General features: G+C 37.7%; 1 protein-coding gene, 1 long non-coding RNA gene and 1 pseudogene across 3 annotated transcripts; all 3 read right to left on the reverse strand.

Moving 5' to 3' along the window:
- Positions 1-1,519: 1,519 nt before the first annotated feature.
- LOC111405154 lies at positions 1,520-3,165 on the reverse strand. 2 transcript variants are annotated; one of them, XR_002704746.1, is made up of 3 exons: positions 3,033-3,165; positions 2,609-2,661; positions 1,520-1,823 (listed from the first exon to the last, which is right to left on the reverse strand). It is a non-coding gene; the product is annotated as an uncharacterized LOC111405154 (long non-coding RNA). The 2 variants fall into 2 exon arrangements; XR_002704745.1 differs by having other exon boundaries at positions 2,609-3,165.
- A 3,925-nt stretch (positions 3,166-7,090) lies between these two features.
- On the reverse strand, positions 7,091-7,674 carry LOC111406418 (chaperone protein ClpC1, chloroplastic-like). Its single transcript, XM_023035848.1, has 3 exons — positions 7,551-7,674; positions 7,283-7,469; positions 7,091-7,098 (listed from the first exon to the last, which is right to left on the reverse strand). The coding sequence occupies exons 1-3, from the start codon at positions 7,662-7,664 to the stop codon at positions 7,091-7,093; spliced, it is 309 nt and encodes a 102-aa protein (XP_022891616.1). The 5' UTR covers positions 7,665-7,674.
- A 6,653-nt stretch (positions 7,675-14,327) lies between these two features.
- LOC111406419 lies at positions 14,328-16,116 on the reverse strand (annotated as a pseudogene).
- Positions 16,117-16,982: the final 866 nt, after the last annotated feature.

Consider the following 16,982-nt stretch of genomic DNA (forward strand, 5'->3'; position numbering starts at 1 on the left):
TTTTTACTTATTTTTTGAAAACTTAAATATATTACTTTTTCTTTAGTTATCAATCTGGACTCATGAATAATTGTCATTATCATATGTTTGTCACAAATCCTTCACTAAAAACTTACCAATTGTACTTTAGATTTGGAAATAAAGGCACAAGGCGACGGACAAGGAGCAAAGGTTTGAACGTTGCTAAATATAATCTTGATAATATTATTTTAAGTATTTTATTTTTGTCTAGTTTGATGTGCTAAAATTGATCGTTTTTTTGTGCCCCAGCAATCTCAGAATCCATTTCTTGCATCTGGAATTTTTTTCATAACTCTTCTTGGCGCATTATATGCACGGGCTATCAAGGAAAAGGCTTCCAATGCTGCCATAGAATCGGTAAGCCACGTATCTTTCTATTTTTCTCTACGTAATTAGTTTCGGAATTGTCTTAATAGGAATCGTGCATTATAGCATACATGTATGCCTGTGTGTGTAGATGTTTGCATACAAATAAAACTAATGCATGTGTACGAAAAGAAATGCATAAAGTTGTATGGCTAAAATTACTTTTATTTTCTTAAGAACTATTGTTTCATTTTTGTGGTTATAGATGAAAAATAATTTGAAGAAAAAGGAAGCAGCTATAACTTCATTGGTGGAAAAGTTTGATTTGGAAAAAGAAGTTGCGAATCAGCAACTGCAAAAAGCAAGTGAGAAGAACAAGCGTTTAGCTTACCAGCTGGAGCAATCATGGATTGACATTAAAGAGCTTGATGCACAACTCAACAGTCTTCGAGCCAAAGCAGTGCGCAAGAAGAAGGAACACTGGGAGAAATTGAAGAAAATACTAGAATATGTTGCAATCTCTAGGACGAGAATCAGCTTGATGGGTTCAGAGATCCAAGAGAACGCGGTAAAGCTTCGAAAACTTAACTCCAAGCTTGCTGGAAAAAAAACGGAGTTGGCGAAATTGAGGGATGAAGCTGAGGATCTCGTAAAACAAATGCAGCACTTGAAAGACTTGCGCTTAAAGCTTGAAGCACAAGTCTCTACTATGCAGGCTGAGTTGGTTGAAGCCCGACACGATGCAGAGGTTTTAGCTGGATAGTTAAAGTCGGCAAAAGAGCTTCTCAGGAAAGATCAGACAAGAAGAGAAGAGGAGGAAGAAGGACCAACGGATGTATCTGATGTTTGAAATGATCACACCCCTTCTGATTTAAATTAGTACTAGTTTACTGGTTTCGTGATATAAGATTCCATTTTGTTTAGATCTCTCTTGCTGGGATGTCAGACTGAATCCTGTTCATGGTGATCCTTGACTTTGATATCCATGACTTCTTTTTGTAGATTCACTGACACTGAGTCAAAAATCCATCTCATCCAGCACAGGAACCTCATTATCATTACATGAGATCTTAGTACCAAAATGTTTGCAACTCTTACACTCTCTTGCTGATACTTTCTGTTTTTCTCTAAATTTTACCAAAAATTGTTTCTGTGGTGTTGATAGGAAAAGAGCATAGCCCTCCAGCTCAAGTTCAAGAAACATAAATATTTTGAAATTAGCCATCTTGAGAGTTCAAATATATGTGCATGGCAACACTGCAGCATTCAAGAGTTTCTGTAGTAATTACAAATTCACTAACCATTTGAACATATCATTAAATATGGTATTGTTTACATAGAATAAGTAAACATTACTTGAGATGCGATTATGAGCTCAAAGAAACAAGAAGTTAGTCAACCACATACTCATTACCTTGTACAGATCCAATGAACTATAGGCCCATGACCGAGCTTTGATATATCCTTCGTGGTACTGAGCAGGAACATTTTCTGCACTGGAAATCATGAAACAAATTATAAAACCATTAACATGTCAGCCATAAAAACAAGATAGGCACATTAGTATTTCATCAGTATATCAATTCAATTGAAAAATGATGTTGTAATTACAAGTATTAGCCAGGAATTAATGTGAATTAAGGTCGGTGACAGAGTATAATTGTTGAAAGAGGTCAGCTCACAATTACTTATGAGATTTTTACTCTGATCTTTTTGACAGAGGGAACAAAGACCTTCTTTTTTGTGCTGTATGAAACCGCGCGCATAAATTATTCCACAGGGAAGTTTATTTGATCCCAATTGCATCAAATAAAAAAAAAAATGAAAGGAGGAGGCAACCTAAACTTTTACATGCGCAAATTTTAACAATAGACAATAAGACACGAGGCAAAGAAAGAAGGGGACTGTCAATTAAGGGTGGAGCACGAGATAAAAAGATACTATTATTAGTGCAGCACCTAGGGCATGAATCTACAATAAAGATTTGAATAGTATTCATATTAAGGCTAATAAAATAAGGGCATGAATTTATACAACATTACAAAATCCATAAACAGTTAAAAGAGTTGGGCACTGAGATCAGGTCTAGAAGTTCTGTAAAAAGGACTTTCAGCTTGCTTAACGGCATACAGCTAGCTTGCAGTGCATTTTTTCCTCTTCTTACAAACTTCCCAACTTAACAAACATCTTCCACTAAATCCACACAAGGACAGCAATTGAGCAATATCACAATAAAGTAGCAAATTGTTCATATTACGTAGCCTATAGAGCATGAGCTAACCTGGAGCTAGTTCCTTCTTCCAATGTCTCTACTTAACATAGAATCATAAACTCCTACAGAAGTAAAAACAGCAGGCTTTTAATGGAGGTAGTTTTCCAATAGCGTCCCAAGAGTAAGGACTCCATACAATTCCATGTTCGTCGTGCTTCTTACATGAACTTAGAGCTAATTCAAACTAAGCTGACAAAGAATTCAATCCGGATAATTGATTAAAATAAAAAGACTTGCACCAAACCACCTAACCAAGAAAAGTCATCTATACCAATCGATTAGGAAAATTTCCAACTTTCCCACAGGTTAATTCGCATTCAAGTTTTCAAAAAATCCCAATCTTTTAAACAACCCAAAAACCTAATATGAATACTTGAAATTTCCCATGTCTATTGAAGTTTTTTTGGGGAAAAAAAGGTTTTAAAATTCTTACCCGGATAAAGCAAGGATATGTTTGGCAATACAAGGATCGGTGGAAAGAGAGTTCATTTTGTTGCGTGATTGCTGCTCTTCTTGTAGGGCCAATTCCGTTTGTTTAAACTTCTTCTTCACTTATGCTAACACCGCTTTCTCAACTTGGTCCCAGTAGGTTATAACCCGAAAGGATTGTGTTGGGTTTTTGATACCCAATAAATCTCGGGTTATGATATTAACATAGGTTAATATTATTTCATAAGCATAGGTCGATGAATGAAATAAGTCCAACAATCAAGTCCATGAGCTACACCCGGCCTAATTGTATTCCTTATGGATGGCTTGAATCTTGGCCCGTTTACCCCTTTATTGGCCGAACTTAAAGCCTAACCCTAGAATATATATTTGGCTATAACCCTAGCCACTTTCATATGATGATTGTGTGATTTTGAGAGAAGAACTAGTGAATCCCGGCTGCCCTCCTTTTGTGTGAGAAAAAGGTGTTCAGAAGTGTCCAGAACGCTTGTATAACGTGTGCGATTGGTGGTTCTTTCATAGTATACCTTTGTGGTGTCTTCTCTTAGCCTTTGTGGCAATAAATCATCATCCTTTCTTGTCCTGCATGGGTAAGATTGAATAGCAAGCAAAGTGAATATATTGGTTGTGGTTTGGAGCCGTTTGGATTGGTTGTTGGTAGATAAAGGTACGTTAGACTGAGCCTAAAAAACCACCGTTTGAAGATCCTTTTGAGAGAGCTTCCGCAACAATTGGTATCAGAGCTTCAAGGTGAAGGTTTTGGCTCGTGAAATCTACCAGAAATCGTCAAGAAAATCGACAGAAACGCAGCCAAAATCAGATCGAAGAAGCTGTCCAAAAACTGTTATAATCAGTCTCTATTTTTCGCGTTTTCTGATCAATCCAGAAGGGGTTTGGGAAAACGGAGACCACTGGCATGACATGCAGGAGGAGGCGAACCCTGCAGGCCCGCGCGTGTCAGTCGAAGGCAGAGCGTGTGGTGGCGCGTGAATCCCACGCGCAGAGGGAAGGAGACGCGCGTGAGGGCGTGTGGAGCATTGTTTGGCTACGATCCTTCAGGTAGTTTGTTCCTTATACTATTTCTGACATTTTTCGTGTTGAAAGTTTTCTGTTTCAGGGTACGCAGAAGAATCTGGACAGCGTTGTTCTTCGGGCGTTCGGGACTCAATCGTGATTTTTTGGTTGCTGCAGTTTCCAGAGACTTTAGGATGAATAGTGGTGGTCCTAAAGTGATAGATTCACAACTCTCATAAATTACGGACTCAGATAGGTCCGCTCTGGTATATTGGCTTAACTTAGTTTTAAATTTCAGCATTAGCAGATCATCGTGTAGGGTGATCGTTAGGATTGGGGGTTGTCATTGCTTGACAACCATTGCTTGTGCTAGAAAATTTAGGAATTATTTGCTCTGTTTTTGAAGTTTTGAGTTTTGATTGCAAGTTGGTAGTTGATTTTGTGCTTTACCTGTCATATAGTCACTGTGTGAGACTTGTTGCGTGGAAATTCGAACTTTTGTTTACATACTTTTCGTGTTGCATTGATTTTCCTGTTAGAACACATGGACTTGACCCGTTCGAACATTCCCTTGATCTAAGATCGTGAATCTTACGAAACCCTGGGAATCTAGAACGGTATATATTGCAGCCGTAGGATAACTTTGTGTGACCTATCTGTGCTTTTGGTTGTTCTAGTTTTTTAAAAATGTCTTCACGCTTTGAAGTTGAAATTTTTAATGGGAAAGAGAATTTTTTAATTTGGCAACAAAAGATGAAGGGTATTTTGATCCAACAAAAAGTTTCAACAGCCATAGATGGCAAATTTCTTGCAAATTTAACAAAAGTACAAAAAGAAGAGTATGATGAACTTGCATACACTTCAATTATTTTACACCTGTCTGATACTGTTTTGAAAAAAGTAGGAAAACTGGATTCTACAAAACAACTTTGGGAAAAGTTGGAGGACTTATATTTGCTTAAGTCAACTCCTAATAAATTGTACTTACTTGAACGATTTTTCAGCTTTAAAATGAATCCTTCAAAGGATCTTGATGATAATCTGGATGTCTTTAATAAATTAGTTCAAGACATCGTTAACTGTGATGAAGAGGTATCTGAAACGTATAAGGCTATTATCCTGCTTAATTCCATGCCTGATTCATATAGGGAAGTTAAGAATGTAATTAAGTATGGTAGGGACACCTTAACACCCGAGATTGTCATAGACTCACTTAGGAGTAAGGAGATGGAGATTAAGGCTGAAAAAGAGGATAAGAGGAGTGGCGAGTTACATATGATGAGGAGTAGGATGAAGTTTAAGCAAATGAATTTGGGTAGAACTCAAGACGGTTGTGATTCGAGTAGTGACTCGAGTGATGAGGGTAGTAAGAAGAAGGGTAAGGGACGAGACAAGTCTAGTGGTAGAAGGTGTTATGAGGACTGTCCCAAGAAGAAAGATAAGCTGAAGGGAAAGATGAGAGGTGAGACGAATTTGGTTGAGGGGTCGAGTTATGACTCCAGTGAGGTTTATTGAGTGTAAACCTAGTCACTGCATATGCATCTGTGTGTGATCATTTTCTGCATGTGTGTAATTGTCTAAATTTTGTTGCGTGATTATTTGCTACATCTCAATGTATTTGATATGTGCATTTGCATGAATTTGAGACATTAGGATTACTTGGTGTAATTGCTTACATGCATAGTGGGTTAGGATGTATTAGCAGTGTGTTGTGTGTCTTTTGGTGAGGTGGAGTATAGATGCCTAGTGGTACATGGTGGTTTTGTACCGGGGATGTGGAGTGTGACATATGGATCACGAGTGGAGATGTGATCAAATGTCTAGAATCATTTATCTGGAAAGAGACCTTGATCAGGTGGAGTGTGAGAGAGACACTTCTATCACTTCTGTTAAGTGGAGACCCATTATCCACATAGGTTGGGAGAAGTGATGTGGAGATAAATTATTATCCCGTGGACTTAGGATCTATTGTGACTTGCCAGTTAGACATGAGTTGAGTGATCTGTCTAGTGAGCTTGGTGGACGATGAGAGGAGATATGTGTTCTCCAGGTGTGAGCAACACGGAATGGGATATGATAAGTGTGGTGAGATCTTTTCTTAGGGTCATTTATGCATGTGTTGCATATGTGGTTGACCGTGGTTTGATTGACTGGGTGTTAATCTATGGTTCTATGTGAACGTGTTTCTGAAAAGATCTGTGTGTGTTATCCTATAGTATATCGTCATCGCATATGTATTTGCTCTTGATTGTTTACTGTTAAATATTTGCTTCTACTTGGGTTTTTTTTTACCTTAGCCCCAGTGAATACATAGAGTAGGTATGGTATATGTTTCAAGTTGGAAACACGAGGTAAGGTCTGTGATCCAAGTTTATTGGCTACCTTGATTATGCAAGTGTTAACTGTGTGTTTTGATTGCTTACAGATTTATTGGGCATCAAGGTGAAGATTTGTTGGGTTTTTGATACCCAATAAATCCCGGGTTATGATGTTAACGTAGGTTAATATTATTTCATAGGCATAGGTCAATAAATGAAATAAGTCCAACAAACAAATCCATGAGCTACACCCGGCCCAATTGTATTCCTTATGGATGGCTTGAACTTGGCCCGTTTACCCCTTTATTGGTCCAACTTAAAGCCTAACCCTAGAGTATATATTTGGCTATAACCCTAGCCACTTTCATATGATGATTGTGTGATTTTGAGAGAAGAACTAGTGAATCCCGGCTGCCCTCCTTTTGTGTGAGAAAAAGGTGTCCAGAAGTATCTAGCTTGTATAACGTGTTCAATTGGTGGTTCTTTCATAGTATAGCTTTGTGGTGTCTTCTCTTAGCCTTTGTGGCGATAAATCATCATCCTTTCTTGTCCTGCGTGGGTAAGATTGAATAGCAACCAAAGTGAATCAATTGGTTGTGGTTTGGAGCCGTTTGGATTGGTTGTTGGTAGAGAAAGGTACGTTGGACTGAGCCTGAAAAACCACCATTTGAAGATCCTTTTGAGAGAGCTTCCGCAACAGATAGTCATCTTAAAATACTAATAGGTTTTCAGTATTTAATAGAAAGCATTAAAGTAGCCTCTGTTTGGAAAGAATAATCTATAAATAGATAGAAACGAGTGGTGGATAAGTGGATAGCACTATCTATTCTAAACTTATACCAAACGCAACGTTGGGGTATCAGATAACCAATCTGCCTTTAGGTTTCATATAGTAATTTACCTTTTTTCTCCTCAATGGTCTCAGGAACATCCCCATTGGCAGTTCTCTGAGCAAGGCCCTCTACAATTACTGTCATCCCAATGCCAGGTTCTCCAATGAGGCAGGGGTAATTTTCTGTACGCTGCACCAGAATCTGAGTGACAAGTTCAATTTCTTGCTGCCTTCCAAAAGCAGGGTCCAATTTACCCTAAAACCAAGACATCAAGCTCTCCATGAACATGCAAAAGTTAATGCTTCCAGGCATCAAGAAATACAGTGAGACGATTACCTCCTCAGCTAGCTTGGTTAAATTAGTACCATACTCCTCCAGTGTAGGCATCTTGTTGCCTGAACTTCCACCTCCAACACCAGCACCAACAGCTTCCGAACTCTCGCCTGCCATTCTAATAACCTAATTGCCCAAATGGATCAACATATAGACAGTCAGTTTTAAGGGAATCACCAGAAAGCAAAGAGAAGTAGTGATTCTTGCCTGTCTACGAATATTACTTGGGTCAGCACCTAAGTTCTCTAGAACACGAGCTGCCACGCCTTCATCCTCACGAAGCAATGCCAGAAGCAAGTGTTCTGATCCAATGTAATTTTGACCTATATCAAAAGGCAATAAATTTCAAAGCAAAAGAAATTGATAATAATCGATCCACACAAATAATCACGTGAAAATATGAAGCTAACATAAAAATAGGACCCTTATTTATAAGAGAGAAATAAGATTGGAACAGTAAAACTGTATATTAGAATTAGATGAAGTAAGAGAGCCTATCATGTGCACCAGGAAGCAAAGACACTCTCCAGAAACTAGCACACATTTAAAGAAATCATAAAAAAAGTTGCTTAGCTGGAGAGCTTCCTCCAGCTAGAGTTCTAAAACATGCTTTGCACGAGGAGTAAAAGGTATCTCCACATCAACGAATCCACTACCCTTTCCAATTATTTTCTCCACCTTTAGATGGGTATCTTTCAAATTAATTCCTATTCGCTTGAGAACCTTAGCAGCAACCAATAAGTCCCAACAGAATCTGCTCAGTTCCCACAAAATTATGACCAAGTCGTCTTGACTCCTCTTGTGCAAGTAGAACAGCTTTTATTGCCTTCTGTGTACGGCGCGACAACATGGCTGGTGGTGCAAATCTGCATTTTCTTTGTAGTGTTACAGGGGTGGCACCAGATACCTTCGATTGGAGTCACTGGCCAGTTTGACTTAGCATCATATCTAAGGCATTAGGTTCTCGCAATCTTGAGAAATTCCTGATCCTTAGAGGCATTGTTTTTACACTATACAACATTGTAACTAATCTTTGTGGATTCCCAGATCCCTTCAATTGTACATGCCTTTCCCCAGAAACTATATTAAGGATATTAATTGACAGAACTAAAGCCCCCGCCATGATTTCGTTGATGCAATATATAAGAGTATTAAATATTATTTTTACAGCACTTATATATAGTATTTCAAAGTAACGTGCAATGCATGTTCAACTCTAACTAGTCATTAAAAATACCACTTCTTGTTCGACCAATATGTCCTAAACATACCTTGTAATTTTGAGAAAATATAGAGTAAATTCACTCGACTTGCCAAAACTTGATACAAAGTTGTTAATTGGCAATATTAATCAACGTTCCCAAAATTCCATCTAGTCAGAAAAAAAAAAGGAAAGAAAAAAGTGCTTACTATTAATGCAAAATTATGATCAAATATGGTAACATTCCATTCCTACCAAAAACAATTCGCAGAAAACCCGTTCCCTTATCCTTAAAGGATTAGACATGCAAAAATCTTTTCCTATATATAACTTGAAGCACCACCTCTAGATTTTTCCAAGCAAATAGAAAACCAAATTTCTTTGAGATCGAGGTGAATTTTGAATTTTTGCAGTTATCGACCGTATTATTCAAAATTTTAGGTACGTATATAATATTTCCTAATCTTCTCTATATGATTCGAATTTTGTATTCTTGCATGCATACGAGGTTTATGTTTCATTCGTTATGTTTAATATATTCTGGCATATTTGTTTCTGTGTGCTTGTAATAGATATATTGAGAGAAGATGCCTGTTCGTAAAATTTATTATTCTTTGTGTGTTTTGCGATTAATTGATGGGTTTACATTGTGTTCAAAAATTAAGGTTTCTTGAGTATATAACCTTGTTCTGATCAACTTACTGATCTTAAGATTCCTGACTGCATAGATTCGAGCAGAAGAGAATTACTAAATTGGACAGACCGAATGAACATTATAGAAGGAGTTGCTCAAATACTACTCTACGTCCACAAGTATTCAAGGTTGATGGTGATTCATTGAGATTTGACAGCCAGCAACGTCTTGCTTGATCACAACATGAATCCAAAAATATCAGATTTTGGATTGGCTAGAATTTTTGCAGTGCAACAAACTGAAGCAAACACCAAAAAAAACGTCGGAACTTAGTAAGTAAACAATATTAATTGATAAACATGTACATATTAACAATATGCAAGTATCCCCCTAAGTATATGTATTCGTTGTTTCAGCGGATACATGTCTCTTGGGTACGCCATGAAAGGCATCGTGTCAATGAAGTCCGATGTATTTAGTTTTGGAGTTTTACTTCTTGAAATTGTGAGTGGCAAGAGAAATCATAGCTGCTACCCAACGAAGCACCCGTTCAACCTCGCAGGATTGTGAGTCCCTCTTTATTATATATAGATACTTAAACTATATAGATGCTTAAACTATCTTTTCTTTTCTTCTTTAAATCAACTCTTTGCATGACAACTTGTCCTATCTCAGGGATGGGAGCTTTGGATGGAAAAAAGAGTTCTAGAGGTAATGGATTCAAGATTGGATGTTTCGAGCTCGAAGGATAATATTGTCAGATGTATTAATGTAGGTCTGTTATGCATTCAAGACCAAGCCAATGACAGGCCCTCCATGATAGATGTGGTTTCTATGCTGACAAACGATAGTGTGCATGAGCCGGTACCAAAACAACAAGCATTCTTCATTGAGAGCGGTGCACGAGAAGGGGAATGTGAAACCAGCTTAGCACCTAATTGTACCAATGTACAGTTAATTACAGTGATGGAAGCTAGATAATACCACATTTTATAGAAGATTATGGTTCACTACAAGAGATGAGATTTTGAATTGTCTTCTTTAATCCCTTCCATCATTCTCCAGTCTTGCTTACCAAATATTAAACAATATCACTTTTCGTACCAATACCTGATAGGGGTAAAGAGCATATTGTCTAAAATAAGAAGATTTTAGCTTATGTTTTATTCTTAATTACTATCTGGTATCATACGGTACAATAGACCTTACGAACAAGTCAACTCAGGTCTGTATATGGATGTTATAGTACTGTGGCTACTAATTCTTTATTCTCAAGAAGCTTAGCAGGCTTTGATTGCATTGCTCAGTTTATTTTGTTAATAACAGATTTTGGCAGTTAAATATCTACTGTGTCAATGTCTGTTATTAGTTAATTGATATCTCAATACCTTCAAGTAATAGTCTATTAAAGAATGTATAAAGGATGGGGGGGGGGGTTGTGAAAAATCTGGTGTTCACAAGGAAGATTAACAGACTCTTGAGTGTGTAATATTCTTGTTTTCATCATTTGAATAGAACCAGTGTCCGTGCCATTTTTCTGAAGAAGAAGCAAGGACTATTCTTGAATGATGCTTGGAACTTCAAGGTAGCTTTTTTGTTCTAGTTAGTATTCGTCATAATGGATTCCGTACCGTTAATTCTGTGTCAACGGTCACGTCGTTCGAAATAATGGGGCACAAATTTTAAGTCCATCATGACCCTTGTTTGAGCACCATTTCAAGAGAAAGAATGCATTTTTAAATAGTCATTGATGGAGAATGTGTGGTTAAAAATTAAAGAAAAGTTTTGGGTTTGCGCGTAATATTATTTTATTGAAGAATGTGTTGTTGAAAATGAGTTTTGAAAAAATAATTTTTTTAGAAGAATGGAGCTCAAAAAAGGGCCAAAATCTCGGGTGGTGGAAACTACCAAGATGGATGAAAAGGGTTGATGTTGGAGTATTATCCCCAAACCACATAAATTTGTGCTGTTCTTGAAATTGTTTCATTAATCAGAGCTTGCCAAACTTCTTGCACTGCTGTGTAATTTAGTCGAGTAGAATGTTTGAATGTGTTTAAAAGTTATTTTTTTAGCAAACATTAATAAAGATATAATTTTAAAATTCAGTTTGAGGAATAAATAAATTTCAATTGATTTTAAATGGTGAAACGTTCTAAATTATGGGGAAGCCAATCTTCCACTTTATGATCAGACCGTGTGGGTGGCCAACCGAAACAATCCGATTGCTGATGCATCGGGGAGTCTTTTAATTGACACTGATGGAAAGTTGAAGGTTAATTCCAGAGGAGCCAGTGTTTTTAATTCAGTCCCAGTAACCATTATTAATGCAAGTGCTACACTGCTAGATAATGGCAATTTTGTTCTGAGAGAACTGAACCCGGATGGTTCTGTAAACCAAACCGTGTGGCAAAGCTTTGATTATCCGACGGACACGATTCTACCTGGAATAAGGATGGGTATCAATTTCAAAATAGGGTATCAGTGGTCGCTTACTGGTTGAATAAGCAAAGAAGTACCATCATCAGGATCATTTACCATTTGTGGATACCCAAATGGCAGAAACCAATTGATAATATGGTATGAGGGAAATGTGTATGGAACTACTGGCATTTGGGGCAACGAACGTTTCGCTAACCTTGCCAAATTACTTGATGGCGACTTCACTTTCATTTCAAATGAGAATGAAAAATACCTTACGTATTCAGTAAATGAGAATATATCTTTCTTATATTACAAAATAGATCCATCTGGTATTGTGATGGGAATAGTGTTAGAATCCTTTGGTGTTTATTCTTTCTTGAATCTGGATGAAGGATGTGTGAAAAAGACATTGCCCGATTGTAGAGCCTGGTTATTGGTTTGAGAGTAGGGTGGGTTACATGCTTGGTGATGGTTACAGATTTGGTGAAAGCGCATTTTTTGAGTGTCAGGACAAGTGTGAGCAGAATTGTTCATGTAATGCTTACGCTTCTCACACCACCCAATATGGAACTGGTTGTGAGATTTGGAAAGAAACGAATTTCTACGCATCTGGGTATGCAGATAGGGAGATTTTTATACTTAAAAGAGATGCAGACAGGTTAGATAGTAAATTTTATTCTTTTTATCTTCTTTAGTACAAAATGAACTAATTATAAAGGTTGAACCCCAACCTTAAGGGTCCCCCACCGCCCCTGCCCTGGAGTATCGTGAGGGAGGTAAATCGCAGGTTATGCCTCCAAGGGTACAGGGTGGAAGGTTGCTTGTACACTTGTACTTACCCAAGAGCCAAATTCATATTTCAAGATTCGAACCCTTGAGCTAATCAACTATTTTATTACTTCTCTGTAGAATCCACCTATGCTCATGAGAAGCACAAACTGACAGCTAGAAAGTGGCGGATATGGCTTACTACTATATTCTGCGGGACAAAATGTGCACAACAACGCAAAGTGCATTATCTCAACAATTGGAACTATCCCGATAGATCTTGCCATCGACATTATGGCTTGAGTAGCAGCGAATTCATTAACTGATATCACTAACATTAAGTTTAAGGTACGTAGAATTAATAGGCAATCTTGATTTAAAATTACATACAAACTTGGCAAAACGATTTGACAGTAAAATAAAATAAATATGTAATTGAATATAAATTTTTTATATTTCTTTATAGCTGCAAAGTATTAAATGAAATAGCTGAAGATCCTTATGTATATCAAAATGCATCTCTCAAGAAATTTCCAGTCGGGCATTTGTGGCCTCCAAGTAAAGAGGAAAAGACTTTCTTGAATAAGTACTGGGAATATGGAAATCCAGAGTTACCATACAGGAGAGAAGTGGTAAATATATATTTTTTCCTTTGTTTTTCTGTCGAATATTCTATCATTTATTTTAACAATATTTGTTACAGCTTGGTTACTTTGGTCGGAACCAATTATACTTAGCTTCGGAGTACTTGAAGAAAGCTGTAAAATCATGTTATCGGTATCATCTTACTGTTGAGCGACGGTGAACGCAAACAGAGAAAGTATCTATACTAAGCGAAATGAAGAAATCGAGGGTGTTAATGAATTCAAGACTGGATGATTCGAGCCCTGAGGATGAAATCGTGAGATGTATTAACGTGGGTCTGTTATGTGTTCAAGATTAGCTTGGAGACAGGCCCTCCATGACAGATGTGGTTTCAATGCTTACAAATAATACGGTGCAATTGTCGGCACCAAAGCAACCATCATTCTTTATTGAAAGCAGTTCACACGAAGGGAAGAGTGAAATTACGACAAAAAATTATTGCTCCAATATATTGTCGATTTCAATAATGGAAGCTAGATGAGGTTGTATGTACAAATTAGTGAACAATATTTTAAAGTGTAACATACAAGATTTTAACTTCGTCTTCTTTGATTCATTTGAATTCTTACCAATTAGGCACACCACATGCAATAACTAGACAGAACATAAGATTTTAGTGGCTTCGCTTTTTGGCCCTTATTGGGTCCAGTAATGTATGGTACTCGACTTTGAGAATGTATGACATTTCCTTTAGAGAATGGTAGGATATATGATAATACAACAATCAATACCATCGCGTACTTGAAGTACAGTACCAGTATTTACAATCTACCTATCCCAAAAAAAAAAAAAAAAAAAAAAAACCTGATTTGAATGATCTTGTATTAAGAGTTAAATTATTTCGATTAAGATCTCAATAATAAAAAATTCTATCTTCTTTTTACCATAAAACTCTAAATTAATGAGTTTTTGTGTAGACAAATGACCAGTCTTAGAGAGATTGAATGAATGCGTAATACATTTAAATGATGGATTATTCTTGGTGTATATCACCAAACACATAAGGTTGTCTGTGACCAAAAGGCACCCTTCCAATAGGGGGGCGTATTATGGACACCCTTATGTACACCAAGAATAACCCTTAAATGATTGGGCAAGAATGATGATCCATTTAATATCGATCCATGAGGAGGGAAGTGAGAATAAACTGCAACAAGACGATCCACTTAATAATAATATTCTCATATTCAAATTCAGATGCACGATGCATATTAATAATGGGGAGCATTTTGAGGTCTAAATCAGAACAAATATGTTCATACTGCTGATCCCACAGAGGGCTCTGATTCTTAGCTGGATAGCCTAATGGAAGGTGCAGTTTTGTTAGTTGTTCTACGAAGTATTGTCCAAGTATGTCGAACATACCATCAATGCTCTGGTTTATGTATGAGAAATTGTTGGGGTTGCTTGACTATGAAAATGAACACAAATATTTCAGATTAAATCATTTTTCCATTTTGCTTTTTTCCCTTCTCTAACATTCATTTCTCTGTAGTGCCATTTCACAAATACATGCAATTCAAGTACAAGAGAAACACTCATTAATTTGGTATTCTACGGTATCATTTAGGGAACAAGTACACCAGCTAAATAATCAACTATGTGCTTTGGTAGATGTTACTTAATTCTCATGCTCTTCTACAGGACCTCGCCAAACTTCTGGTTCATATGCTTCTTCAAGTACTTTTTCTCTACTTCCTCTCCACCTTTTGTCCCCATTGCCTGCCAAACGGATACGTTCTTGAGCAGAAATTGAAGATGTTTTGCAAGAACTCGAGCACCCAGACGCCCCAGAGGATGGAGTAGACCACTTACATTGTGTTTGACAGTCTCTTTGGTGCCTCCAGAAGCCGTTCCCAGAACCTGCACACCACAATTATGACAAACGCCTGAACCAAACATGAATTGTAATGTTTATTTATTATTTCGCAATAATCAAATATGACTTATCAAAGGAATCGTAACAAGCATTTACAAAATGTAAACAATTGATGACGAAATAAATAATTTTATCCAGGTTTCACAGAACATCAAGAATGTCTTACCAATCCACGATGAACAGACGGCTGAACCTACAATAATGAGATCCGCTTTCATGGCAGTTTTGAAGCTGAGGTCTGTTTTGTCCTCTAGCACTTTGATTTTTCTTCGAGCAAGTTCTGGCATTAGACCGCCCTTTTTGTTAAGGACTATAACAGAAATGGTGGCGCCACAACTCAAAAACTCAGTTGCCAACTCCATCATCGCCAGTGGGGTGCCAGTCATGGAGAGCTCGTGGAATATCAAAACAAACTTTCTAGACCCAACAAGACGCACAAACGCACCCTTCCTGTCACAGGTTCCTGACCTTTTCTCCGGACTCCACTCCATAATCCTTTCCTCTATGGAACCAAATGGACCAACCAAAAGCCATAAGTCCTATTTCGCCTTTGAATTTCCTCTTCCTGCACATCAACACCACTGTCTACAACTTCCACCACCACCTTTGGCTCACTATGGGTCTTCCTACGCGAACTACGTCCTGATTTCTTGCCTTTCTTCTTTGATGATTTAATACTATTTGTTGAATCAACATTATCCTTCTTTGTCAAAATCACGTCCAGATTCTTCGAACTTGACTGATTTGTATCATTTCATAATTTAGCTGCCCAAGAACCCTCATTACCAATCAAGTCCCTTCTATTTTCCAGTTGTGCCTCTAAATTCCCATAACTTGATTCACCTCCATAACCACCACTGAAAAGCCCTTCTTTATTATTCCCATGAGCCCACCTTGACTGGACATAGAATCCACCATAATTTCAGAGAGTGATCAAAAGCAACCATGGCACAATGCGATTACTTCTGAATCACTGAGGACTCACCCCACCATTCTTGCCATCTCTTCTGGGAGTTCTGTTGGAATTAATTGAATTTGAGTTGGGTTTAAAATAATTAAATGTAATATTTAAGGATGTGGGTCATTGCAATTAATTTGGGTGAATTGGAAAAATCTCCAATATAGGCCCATATGTTGATAAGCCCATTTTAAGTGTTTTTTATATGGAAAGGAGTCCCACATCGAAAGTTTACAAGAAAATAGTCTTGTATATATATTGTGGGTTGTGTGAATAATAAATAATTTAATAAGTTACCTACTACTTGGCTAACTTTAGCTAGCCAAAGGCTAGTCACCACTAGAGTGGTGCTTCACACCACTCGCGCCGCTCCTCGGACCCGGACCCTGTCCCGGCACGCGTACGCATTGGGCGTTTTAGAGGCGCACTTGGCATTTCGCACGTACGCATCATCGCGAGGAGCTGGGGAGGCCCTTCGTCCTGCATGATGGTTAGATGTACGTATGGCATCTGCATGGCTGTGACTGTTCAGAAATTGGTGAATAGGCATGATGAATGGACATTTCACTTCATGGTTCAATCTGGGCCGTCAGATCATGAAAATAGTGCGATCCAATGGCTAAGACGAATCAGACCAAGTGGTGCACCAGTTCCTGAAATGTCATACACCTATTCCATGAGACACTTCAATCTCTATAAATAAGGACCCCCAGATTCGTTTTTAACACACCAAATCAATTACGAATTCAATTGATTTCTAAATTCTTCTCTCTCCATATTCTGCTCTAAAAACATTCTCTTATATTTCCATGGTTATTCCGTTCGAGTACGATCATTCATTGGTTCAATCGACAAGGTTGGTATTGTGCAGTATCAACTTTGGAAGAAGCGTTGTATCTTGGGAGACAGATGTCCATAATCCCGTTTGC

Source organism: Olea europaea, chromosome 12 (genome assembly GCF_002742605.1).
Source record: "Olea europaea var. sylvestris chromosome 12, O_europaea_v1, whole genome shotgun sequence".
Taxonomy (NCBI): domain Eukaryota; kingdom Viridiplantae; phylum Streptophyta; class Magnoliopsida; order Lamiales; family Oleaceae; genus Olea; species Olea europaea.

Coding starts and splice junctions, on each gene's coding strand:
- LOC111406418 (XM_023035848.1), bottom strand. CDS start 7,664: ATGGCAGGCGAGAGTTCGGAAGCTGTTGGTGCTGGTGTTGGAGGTGGA. Junction 7,470..7,550: donor TAACCAAGCTAGCTGAGGAG/GTAATCGTCTCA, acceptor TCTTGGTTTTAG/GGTAAATTGGACCCTGCTTT.